Below are 13,103 nucleotides of genomic sequence, written 5' to 3' on the forward strand. Positions count from 1 at the left end.
AGGTCTCTTGCAGTTACAGGGATGAGACAAACCATTTATCACTCGCAGGGGTGCTTAGAGTGATCAGCTTTTATGTAAAACCTTTATCCCACAAGGAAAAAGCTATTTGCTTTGTTTGTTCCTGTATTTACTTTTAAAACTTTCCTCCCCCAGAATGGCAATGCTGTTGTCCAAATCTACCCCTTATGTTCATTAATTCAGAGTGGTTTCTGTATAAAACAGAAGGTGTGTTACTGGCCAGATCACTAGGGGGGCAAAAAGGTTAAAAAAAAAACAAAAAAAAAAAAAAAAACAAACAAACAAAAACAAAAACAAAAAAAAAAAAAAAAAAAAAAAACAAATGCAGCCTCCACATCTAATGATGTAAGCTGCAATAGAGCACATTTTTGGTTTTGAGTTTAATACCACTTTAATATTTTACTGCAATCCCCTGTACACGCAACAGACATGGAGGTTGAAAATCACACAACTCAATAATGCTGATTAGGGATGAAATTTTAACTCAATGAAAAAGCTATTAACACACATGAAAGTGATAGAAGGAAATGACATGCTGAAGTCAACCATTATTACACTTGACAGGGAATGGCAGTGATCTTCCACTTGGTGGTACTAATCCTTGGCTGCTGACAAACAATGGGAACAGCTCTGAGAGTTGCCATTGCTGACTTGTTTTTAAAGGTGCACACTCCCAAGGATGTCATTCAGATCTGGGCTTCACTACTTGGTGAGTCACTGACCTAGAACAGCTAAGTCGCCATTAAAGAGAAAAAAGTTTAAAGGGCTGTACACTCTTAGGTATAAAGCCAGGCCCCTATATGTCTTTGCATTATTGGCTCTAGCATGGACCCTTGAAAAAAATGGTTTTCCTTAGAGTGTGTCTCCAGGCAAAAACAAAAATTACTGAGCTGTTTAAAACCTGTAATAAACACTCATACCATGGTCTTAGGTTTTCCTCAGTTTTTATACTTTTAATTTAAAGAGTAACTACACTTTTGTTGGGAAAAAAAAATACCCATCTGGGTGATCAATGTACACTGCAAGGATGTTAACAAACTTTGTTTCAGATTCCTGCAAGTTTCTGCTCTGAAGAAAAAACTGCCTGCTTGGCGATGTCAATGTGCAGAGTGAATCTGAATGGGAGTCACTTTTTCATTATGAACCAGCTGATGCACTTGCAGGACAAATATGCCAGAACAAATGATGCCAGAGCTGATGCATATCTTTTTTGGCCCAATGACTTCAAGTACTGAAACCACTGGATCAGCATGGCACAGCTTTTTTATGAAAGCAAGACATTTTGAAGCAAACCCATCAACAGTTGGAAGAAAAGAAAGTAAATGTTTTTCGGCATTGTAGGTACCCTCTGCATTCCCATCAGGCTTTACAGTGTCTCCCAGGCGCTCTGATGCAGCCTGAGGGCCCCATAAAAAAGTGGAGCTCTTGGCACATGTAAAAAAAAAAAAAAGATGGTGGAGCGGTTATAATTATAACACTGAGTCTATCATGTGATCACAGTAAGGACTCATTTACACTTGCTTCGACTTTAAAACACACATTAAAGTGCCTACCACTTCAACATGCTGTTTTGAAGCATTTTGATGCTTCTGTGATACTTCGGTCATGTTTTGTTGAAGCTTTAATGAAACTCGGCAGATGTTGTGTGTGTTGATTTTTTTTTCTTTTAAAGAGGCCCAGTGGAACCCCAGCTCAGTAGTACCATCGTTCAGCATAGCCCAAGCTCATTGGTACCCTCAATCAGCAGCTGCCCAGCTTATTAGTACCCTTCATTCCTGCTCAGTAGGAACCCCCAGCTCTGCTTATCCCCTGCTCAGTAGGAACCCCCAGCTCTGCTTATCCCCTGCTCAGTAGGAACCCCCAGCTCTGCTTATCCCCTGCTCAGTAGGAACCCCCAGCTCTGCTTATCCCCTGCTCAGTAGGAACCCCCAGCTCTGCTTATCACCTGCCTGCTCAGTAGTAGCCCCTAGCTCTGATGATCCTCTGGTTTGCTGATCCCCTCTCTCTCTGGTCCCCGATCACCTCCGGCTATCTTGCACCACATGTGACATTGCTAATTTCTCCTGCTCCAGTTTCCCAGCTCTGGTGATCAGTCCTCTCTCTAGTCTAGTCCCACATGTGCCATTTGCTAGTTGCTCCACTCCAGTCTGGACCCCACTCAGCTTCCTGCTGCTCCATGCTGCATACTAGATGTAATGTCTGCACCAGACACTACCAGAATATATACATATTAACCAGAAATTGACTGCTGATTACGTCTTTCCAGTGTGCTTGTTGGTCTCCCAGTGCATCCTCAGATATCCCATACCTGCAATACCTCCAAAATAAAGTGAAGCTAACTCTGAATAAAAGCCCCTCAAAAAGCTGCAGGTGCTGTTAGCGAGCTTTGTCATAGACATCTATGGAGGCTTTGGAGATGCTTTCAAGCACCAAGCAAGTGGCATGGAGTATAATTTTTAAAACGAAGCAAAACGCAACTTGTGAACAGGACTGTAAGCTCACCATTTTTTAGTGACAGAGGCTTTGATTGGCAGAGTTATTTATTAAAAAAAAAAAGCGTGTTCATTGCCACATTTTGAAGCAAGTGTAAACAAGCCGTAAATGCAGACCACCTCCTCCCCTTTACTTGTGCTGCAATGCTCACATCAATATCATTAGAACAGAAACAGAAAAGAATCAGCCATGAAGGTTGATAAATTCCCTAGGAGACAAGTCCACTTTACTTAAAGTTGGGATTCAGTTGGGATTCAGGTATAGGCTTTTTCCCATCTCTGTGGATAGTCAAAGTCATCATCATCTTTTTCAGCCTTCTATTCCACAATTTCTGTCTCTCAGATTAATTTCATGTACTAGCACCCTTTAGGCTATTATTTTCATTTATAACAGTCTATGTTAAGCACTAAATAAGTGATCGCTTAAAAAGAGAAAAAAAAAATGAATTATAGCAAAGCCTGAGACACTGGCAGTGCCGTCTTGTCCATGACTGCAACACACACAACGGTACAGCAACAGTGACATCCAGTGCCCATACATAGTTATACAACGCATCAGCATCTCAGGTAAAAATGGTAAAAGGATTCTTGAATTCACTGTAAAAACATTTCTTGGGAGGCCATTGAGTGACACAGAAAATTTTAACCTTTGGGCTATACTGATGCCTACAGGAGGATTGGAAAAATACACTGTAAGCCTGTCCAGAATATTCCCTCCCAATAGCAGCATGCCTCAGTTTTGTAGCAAAAAGAGAGAATGACCATAAACAAAGATGCGTAACCTGTGTCCTTCAATAGACTTACTACAAGGCAGGGATTTTATGATAGGTACAAAAAAAAAACAAAAAAAAAAACAGGAGTTTCGACTTGCCAGTAAAATCTGTTTCCTGTAGTACCTGTACAGGATACGGGCTTCTTTAAATATTTAAAACTGTTTTATAGGCAGCTACTTACCTTCAGCTAAGTGGACACAAATGGAAAATTACAGGGCTATCCTATATAACACCACCCACTCCCAGCTCACCTCAGTGTTGAAGCAAGCAATAGGGAGATCATAAGAACAGTGGGGCGGGTCATGTATCCTGTACTGTGCTCCAGGTAGGAGATTTCACAAGTACAAAAAAAAAAGGAAGCATTTTGGTGGATTGTACAGTACAGGACACAGAATTATTTTTTCACTTCCCACCCCAGCATCCCTTTAAAAGGTTCTGAACCCTTGGGGGGGGGGGGGGGAGAAGGTTTGGGAAGAATCATGTGACCACTGTGATTGGCTGTGGCTGTGTTGACAGTGGTCACATGATTGTAAGCCGGTCCCATGAGCTACCAATCCAGTGGGGGCTGAGCTGCTTTTGACAGCTCGATCTCTGTACTGGGAGTGCACCATGAGCAAGCTCTAAGCACAGAAACAGCTGCCCAGGGACGCATAGGTGTGGCACGTGATCATTAAAGATCACCCTTTTGCTGCTGCACATACAGTGTTATGCAGGTGGCAAAAGAATACATAATTATGACTGGAATATCTAAAAAGTCAAACTGAGGGGTGGATAACACAACAAACTATGCCAACAAGCCGACTATAACAAACAGGTCGAAAAAGGTCTTGACACACCAGGGTGGATTTGATTTAAATCAAACTGATTTAAATCACAATTTAAATCACGATTTAAATCACTAGTCAGTAAGGCTTGATTTAAATCCTAGTTTTCTACATAGACTAATTCTTGCTGGTATAACTTTAATATGCAAGTAGATGAAGATTTTTAGAATAACTTTTCATATTAGTTTTTTTATCCCCAGTTTAATAGGTTAATCATTCATATTTGGACAACTTTTCTGTTGTACTTAGGAAGGAGAAAAATAATCATTACCTTAATAATAACAATGTAAATAGATTTATTCAACTGAAACAATAACATTCCAGCATATGTGATTTGCTTAAACATCCATGTTTGTTAACTAATTTGGCTAAACAAAATCTATATATTTTAGGAAACTTAGACTGTCAGCCCCTTCCTCCTCACACTTAGTTTCACTTTCTTCTTGTGCAGATCTATTCCACTCCAAACAATCAGAAAAATATTGTTTCTATTCACTGAACTTCTTGAAACTTAGCAGTGAAGGGGTTGATTCTGTATTCATAGGTTTGTAGAAGTTAGGATGAAGGTCTTTTTCTTAACTCTGTTCATGTTATAACATTTTTGCTGTGAAGAAGAGGCATGTGATCTCCGCTGAGTCAAATTCAGTTTTGAGAACTGCAAAAGTAAACCAATCATCTGTGATAATATCTTGTAGGCAGAGAAACTGCCCAATAATCTTACAAAAACCTCTGGAAGAGCATGACATTGTGAATGGATTCATGGAATTTATTTACCAAAACAATTAAACATATACAGCCTTATGCTACATAATTAAAAAACGAATCTTTATTTCATGATGGAATAACCTTTGGATGGTAATATATTTTCCTCAAAAAGCATTTTGTTCAAAAAAATCCGATTTAAATCAAAAAAATCCGATTTAAATCAAAAAAATCCGATTTAAATCAAAAAAATCCGATTTAAATCAAAAAAATCATTGATTTTTATCCACCCTGTGACGCACTCAGGGCAGCTTGCAGCACCTTACTTTTGATACTGGTATCAGGAGGAGGCTTAAACATCTATCCAGTAGAACTTAACAAAAGCCTAGGGTGCAGCTTTGCAAATCTGAGAAACAGAAGCTTGATACTGAAACGTCCAAGAAGCAGCAACAGATCTTGTAGGAGTGTGCTTTAAAGTGTTACTAAACCCAGGGCCCTGCATTCACTATATCTGGTCTTACACAGTACACAGAACATGGAAATGCAATTATTTTAGTAAATATAAACTGCTAAATACCTTTTCTCATCAGCAATTAGTTACTGACTTTATCAGTGTCCAGCAGAGCACTGGTTAAAGCTTTTAGGAGGAGTTTTCTCCTGATTGTCCTATGAGACTGCAGGACCACAGACCCTCTGTCTGGACAGTGTTGATTGGCCCTGTGCTGATCACATGCACCCTCCCAAGGGAAAAAAAAACCTCTAGCAATACACACCAAACTGCGCATGTGCAGCTTGCCCCCAAGGCTCTGTTCTATCAGCAGATGGATTGGGGACAACAGATGAAGGGGAGGATCAGAGAAGACAGGATCAAACATCCTTTTTACACAATGCAGAGGATTAACCCCTTAGGTTCCACAGTGAGTATAACAAGCATGATTTACTGCATATTAGGGATACACCGAAATGTCAGTGACTGAAACGCTTCAGCCGAAAACAACCCCTATCGGCCGTTGGCTGATAAGGAAAAAAGCACCAATACAGGTGCCGAAAAAACCCCGCCCCTCGCCGCCGCTTGGTAGTTCTCAGCCTTACCTAAGAAACCATCAAACTATCCCGGCGCTGGGCATAGATATTAGTGAAGGAAAGATGGCCTCCACTCATCTCTATGCCCTTGGAGCACCGGAGCGATGCCACTTCCGGTTCTGGACATTTTTTTTTAAAGCACTAGATCAATGCTTTATTTTGATCCAATGCTTTACATTGCAGAGGAAAGATGTGAGGTCTTATTGACCCCCTATCTCTCCATAAAGAGGACCTGTCACTAGTTATTTCTATCACAAGGGATTCATGCATTAAATGTGATTACATTTTTTTTTAAAAAGGGACAGTGCAAAAAAAAAAGAAAAAAAAAACATTAAATACATTTTTTAAAAAAAGTTTAAAGTGCCCCCGTCCTCGCGTGTAGTGGTGAACGCATACGTAAGCCATGCCCACATATGTAAACATTGTTCAAACCACATACGTAAGGTATCGCCACGAACGTCAAGAGCAATAATTCTCGCACTGTTACTTTACCCTGGTAAAGTACTGTTAGCAAGAGCAATAATTCTCGCACTGTTACTTTACCCTGGTAGCATATAGAAATTTTTAAAGCATCACCCATGGAGATTATTAAGTACCGCAGTTTCACGCCATTCCACGAGCGTGAGCAATTTTAAAGCGTGACATGTTGGGTATCTATTTACTAACCGTAACATCCTCTTTCATATTTTACAAAAAAATTGGGTATATATTGTTTTTTTTTTGTTTTTTTAACCAAAGTGTATATTTTTCCCAAAAAACATATATTAATTTTTAAAAACTGTGCATTTTGTTTTCGGCCAAGTGCATTTTGAATTTTCAGTTTCGGCACCAGAATTTTCATTTCCGTGCACCACTACTGCATATGCAGACTGATTTTACTGTTGTGGGTTAATTAGCACTTTAACAGGAAAGGGAGGAACATATCCTTCATATCATATGCTCCAATGATAACTTGTCTGATCCATCTTGTAAGGGTGGAGCAAGAGGAAGAAAGACTCTTGTAGGAACCCTTAGGCAGCAGAAAGAGGGAATCAGATTTCCTAAATAAGGGAAAACCACATCCACACAATGGTGTTTTGGAGCTGGACGTAAGGAAGGAATAACAATATACTGATTAACAAAGAAGGCAGAGACTAACTTGGGGAAAAAAGGAGGCCTTGAACTTCATGAAAATGTGTAACACTAAGCAAGCCTCCTTCCAGAATCCAGACTCTCCTCACAGAGGTGATAGCTACCAGAAAGGCCACCTTATGAATAAGGTCAGATAAGGGAACATCCCTAAGAGGTTCAAAGGGTGGCTTTTGAAAAGCCAATTGAGATAGCAAGGGGACACTGTGCAATAAAAGGAGGAAATGTGAGCTACTTCCTGAACAAAGACTTTAACCAGAGAGTGAGAGTCCGAAGATTTCTGTGCCAAGCTTGAGATTTGCCCCTTGATGATACTCAAGGACAATTGCTGGTACAGACTAGATTGTAGCAGGGAAGAATATGTTCCACAGAGTACTTTCAAGAATTAAAATTCCTTAACTCACACCAAGCAAAGAAGCCCTTCCAGACGCAATGGTAGACTTCAAAAAAAGTCTGTTTTCTAGCTTTCAAGAGTGTAAGAAGGACTGATTCTGATAGGCCTATGTCGCTCAAGACCATGGCTTCAACAGGTATGCCATTAAAGCCAGTGACTGAGAAGCAAGATGGAACATGGGCTCTTTGGATAAGAGGTCCAGACAATCCAGAAGGACCCATGAAGCACCAAAGTGACTGAGTATATCTGAGAACATGGTCCTCCTGGGCCAATCTGGTGTGAGGACCATCAGAATGCCCTTCTTCTCAAACCTGGAAAGTAGGCAAGAATTCGGAGGAGCAAAAAAACAAAGATCAGGTTGAAATGATCCCCAGCTTTACCAGAGCATCCACTGCAAATGCCTATAGGTCCCTGGACTTGGCGACATGCCCGTCATGTTTTATGCTGAATCTAAACATTAGAAGGTGCACTGCTGGCGTCCCCCACCTGTGTTAGTGGACTAGATCTCTCACCCTCTTCCCTTCCTTTCCCCTTTCTCTTTATTTTTTCTCTTTCATTTTAACTTGCTAAAAATTGGTATGCTCAGCCCTTAGTTGGAAAGGTCTCACATTAGACTTCTCCATTTACCAGGAACTTCTTTTGGATGTTAAAAGGGACTCTCTTCCATTGCAAGGTGGGCGTTTATACAACCCGCCTAGAGGCGCCCCCTAAACCTCTAAAGACTCGTCTTTTGGCTGCTTGGGCTTCTTGTCCACCTCTAATTTCATCTTCTGATAACTGTTCCGAGAGATCCTATTTTCATCAGGATGCACCCACATTTTGATTGAGCAAATGCTATTTTGTATGGATATGTTTTGCGAAGTTACCATTTCATTGTATATGTTGCATACCACTAAATAAAAATAAAATTAAGATGCAATACAAATATGGTAGAATGTTTGATAAGATAGCCAGGAGGCAGCTTCACAAATTTAATGCTAAAAACCCCAGGAAGCACTCACAAATCTTGTAGAGTACACCTTGGCTGGAAAAAGGTGGAACGCTGCCCTTCAGACCATAAGCGGAGATGAAGATCTTTCTAAAACACCTTAGTGGAACAAAGAGTATGTATACCAATATAGAGTGCATCCAGGATTACAAAAGGGAATCAAGCAGTGGCTGAGAGATATGACCCATACCCCTTCTAGACAATGAAGGTAAATTTCCTTTTGGTGAACTGGAATCAGACAGAGGGATTGGAACAATGTCCTGGTTAAGGTAAAAGGCAGAAATTATCTTAGACAAGAAGGAAGTTCTGGGCCTTAACACCATATTGTCTATGCACAACCAAAAAGGATTCTTTGCAAGGCTGCCAGTTCAGCTACATAAAACACCGCCTTGTGGGTGAGAGTAAAGAGAGGAATATGCTGTGTTCAACCCGTGATTTCGGAGAAACAGGAGAACCAGAATTAGAGCCCAAAAAGTAATAGAACAGATGGAGGCGCTCCCAGTACAAAGATCCTAATCAAAGAGAAAAAGGCAAACAGTTTCTTAAACATCACTGTCAACAGTCAGATTTTTGCCCTTCCTATTCTTTGTTCCAGATGCTGGTTCAGACCCAGCTGCAGGAAAAAAAATTTGTCCCAGAAAGAAACTCCTCAGGTGGAAGCTCAAAGACTCACACAAAACAAAAGTATGCCTTCCATGACCTATAACAGACTTTGGGAGAAGTTGACTTCTTAGCTTTCAACAATATAGGAATCACAAAATTTAGAGATGCCCCTATCACTTAGAACCTAAGCTCCGACAGCTATGCTGCTAAAGCCAGATGTAATGGAGGATGGCAAATCAATCCTTGGGACAGAAGATCCTGATGATCCATTAGAGCCCAAGGAGCGTCTGCCAGAAGCCTTAAAAGGTTAGAATACCATACCCATCTAGGCTATTCAAATACAATAACTATCAACTGAATGCCTCCATCTCAATCCAGCAAAACAGATGAGGAAGTAGGTGAAGTTTCAGGTGAGCAAAGGCATAGTATAAGATGTGCTGATTCCACTGAGCATCCACCTCGAACACTAAAGGATCCCTGTATTTGGAGACAAATGTGTTAAGTTTGTTGTCGAACCTGAAGGCTAAAATGTTCACATCTGGCATTTCCTACTTGCAAAACAGGTCCTGGAACACTACCGAGTGTAGGGACCATTGTCGGGGTCCAGGTGCCGCTAGCTGAGGAAGACTGTGCCAACACCTGGAATATACATTGTTAACAAGACTGGAATGTGAAATTCCTGCAAGAATAGTATTCTATCTAACTCTCCTGCCACGGGAAAACTTATGTTTTTTCCCCATATCAGCTACTGCTTGCCATTTTCTGACTAAATCTGGATTGGATAACCCTCCAATAGAATGGTTTAATGCTGTGGCAACAGCCAAGTTCCAAAATGTTAATTTGGAGAAAATACTTCTAATGACCAAGTACACTGCATGACAGAGTACCCAGGACCCCCAGCTGGCAGCTGACATATGGGTCCTCCAAAAGACAAGGAAAAAAAAAAAAAAAAAAAACTTGTCTGACCCCAGAGACAGATTTTTGAACAACTAGAGCAGGGACAACCTGTTTTTCTGTGATAGATGAATAGATCTGAGACCAGACTGACTTGTCCCACAACAAAATGTTGTGTTGTGGAGGTCTGGAGTAATATTAGGCAATGGGAATTACGTGAAAGAGATCATCAGACCTAAGACTCTCATGCAAAAGCAGAGAGTTGGACAGCTCCTGGATGGGAAAGTTTGAATCGGAGTTGATGCACTGGTAAAATGGGAACATGTAAGTAAACATAATTTAATATTCAAATAAGCCAGAAAATCTCCCTGGTAAAGATTTTGTTTGACTGTATGTGAAATTTGTGGACTCGAAGACGTTTAGAGATTTGAAATTGGGAAAAGGGCAAACGCCCCCCTTTTGGGCTTGGGAATGTTGAACAGGTTGTGGTAAAACCACCTCTGGAATCATTCTGACACAGGAACTAGGACAATGCCATCATGATCCAAAAGAACCGAGAAGGCTTGATGAAGATATGTTAATCTGTCCAGTGACACAAGATGGATGGAGGTGAAAAACATAGGAGGGCAGGGAGCTAAACTCCATTTTGAAGCTATAAGATACCACATCTGTCACCCAAGCATCCGGGATGCAAGCTTTCCAAGCATTTGCACACATTAACAAATGGTGCCTACTCTGAAAAGAGGAGGGGGGTACCATGATACCATAAAAGAAGGCATGCCTGGAGATTTGGCACACTGAGTGCAGCTTAGAGGGAGAATACTTTTCAGTCTGTTCCCCTGTTCCTTGAGCTTCTTCCATTAGAGTTCACCATGAATGGCCTTAAAATGATTGCTCTCACTCTGGTGAGGAGCCAAGAGTGCTGGCAGGGGACCACAGGAGAGGAGGATCAGGGAGGCTCTGAAAAACCACTGCACAGAGCAGGTAAGCATAACAAGCTTTTATTTTAAGAAACTAGAATTTGCTCTTTACAATCACTTTAATGCTGTATGAGGGGAAATACAGCATGGAGTACACATGAATGTAATACACTTGGCAGATCAGGGCTCAGTCCCACAGCATTGATCTCTATAGCAGTGACTGAATGAAAAAAATAAAGAAAAAAAATCTATGTTAAAATATGCTAGAAAAAATGGTCTTCACACATCACAGCTGTAGAAAAGACATCCTCCTTCCAGGACACTATCAAAAGAAAACAAAAACTGAGGCATGCTGGTAGTAGGATGGGTTTTCTTGGGCTGGCCCCTACAGTTTATTTTGTTTGCCAGTGTCCAATCCTGCTGTAAGCAGCAGTATAACCCAAAGATTATAGACTTTAGGCTAGGTTTTGTATGTAAAAATCCATATTTATATAATATCATGACTCTACTCACTCCAGCTGAGGATAAATGCCAACCAATATACCAAGGACAACGGTAATAGGCTTACAATTTGGTCAGACAAGGGATCAATTAGAACCTCTGCCTGTGTCCCTATTGGGAGACTTCCCATCACTTCTGTCTCTGTGATACCACAAGAAATAAAAGCACTTTTTTAGTAGGGACAGACAACACAAAAACATGACTTGTTCCAGCCTTTCCACCTGTTAAAGTGTTTCTAGTCTGCATCCCCATTCAAAATGTCCCTTTTACTTCTTGTCTTGCTGACATGAAAGAAGTGAATGGAACTTGCCCCCATAGGGACACAAGCCACAATAAAGCATGATAGACATTCTAATGCTTTCCAGTTTTATCCAATTATGGAACCTATATCTCAGGCTGCTAAAATGAATGCCAGCGTTTACTGGTTCATGCACAGCCTTCTCTCTAAACCCAATGCAATACAGATGTAATACACATAGAAGCATGCATGGATGGCTGCACATCAAAAGGCTCCGTTCCTGTGCAGAAACACACAGGAGAAATATGTGCTAAATCTGACTGTTGGGGAATAGATATAATACATAAATTAAAGCAGCCCTGAACCCTCGGAAGAGCTCTGGCTAACCAGCCAGCCAATCAGAAGCTCTGCCTGAATACCGCTCCTAGATCATGACAATGGACACATGACCCCTTATCAGATGTTGCTAGATCTGGGACCTGGAGTCACAGGTAGCCTGAAGCAGTTGTTCAGCAATAAAGGTTTTAATAGCAGATTACAAATTCAGACCACGGAGAGGTGTAAAAAAAAGCATAGTTCCAAGGGTTTTGGTCAGCTTTAAAGTAATACTGAGTGGATGGTTTGGCTTTAGCATTGGCAACTCAAAGATTGATTTTATTGGTCTGCTGATGATGCTCTTTAAATATGCAAAGACTTTGCCAGCCGCTGGATTCTTTTCACTCACCAGCTCCCCGCCGGGAAGGTTCACAGATGAAAGCAGTAATACAGAGTCCAGGCGTGTACTTGTATCCACTTTCCATCGCTTCTGCTGTACCTGCAATAACAGATAATAAAAAAACAAAAACATTTATGAAGCGTTATTATAATCATACCTGCGGTCAGGTATGATTTTCTATCACTGACAAACAGTCTGCAGTCAGAATTTTACAAAATCCTTACTCCCGACCCTGTAAATGGCTTAAAGTAACTAAACCCAGAACCCTGCATTCACTATATCTGGTCTGCCACAGTACACAGATCATGGAAATGCAATTATTTTAGTAAATATAAACTGCTAAATACCTTTTATCAGCAGTATATGGCAGTCTTGTGACGATCAGTGTCTGGCTGAGCACTGGTTAAAGCTTGTAGGAGGAGTTTTCATTCTCCTCTCACTGTCCTATAAGACTGCAGGACCCCTGAGCCTCTGTCTGGACAGTGCTGATCACATGCATCCTCCCAAGAAAAAGGAAAAAAAAAAAAAAACTCTAGCAATATACACCAAACTGAGCATGTGCAGCTTGCCCCCAAGGCTCTGTTCTATCAGGAGGTGAAATGGAGACTGGAATAAGGTGAGGATCAGAGAAGACAGGTTCAAACAGTCTTTTTAAACAAGAGAGAAGAGAATTAATCCCCTAAGTTCCACATTGAGTATAACAAGCATGCTTTGCTGAATATACAGATTGATTTTTACGGTTGTGGGTTTAGTAACACTTTAAGGTCAAATCAGTGGGAGTCTCTGCATAGAATATACTATCTACTGGAAGCATCCTTAACATTTACTGT

General features: G+C 40.8%; 1 protein-coding gene across 1 annotated transcript in view; it reads right to left on the reverse strand.

Moving 5' to 3' along the window:
* Nucleotides 1-13,103, reverse strand: part of EXOSC2 (exosome component 2) — a 53,033-nt gene that overhangs the window by 15,269 nt on the left and 24,661 nt on the right. Inside the window, exon 4 of the mRNA XM_089669034.1 lies at nt 12,283-12,372. Within this exon, the coding sequence (XP_089525160.1) occupies nt 12,283-12,372 (90 nt within the window). The remainder of the gene's footprint in view (nt 1-12,282; nt 12,373-13,103) is intronic.

This window comes from Staurois parvus, unplaced genomic scaffold (assembly GCF_062004578.1).
Source record: "Staurois parvus isolate SC_StPar_1 unplaced genomic scaffold, SC_StPar_1.0 ptg000068l, whole genome shotgun sequence".
Classification (NCBI taxonomy): domain Eukaryota; kingdom Metazoa; phylum Chordata; class Amphibia; order Anura; family Ranidae; genus Staurois; species Staurois parvus.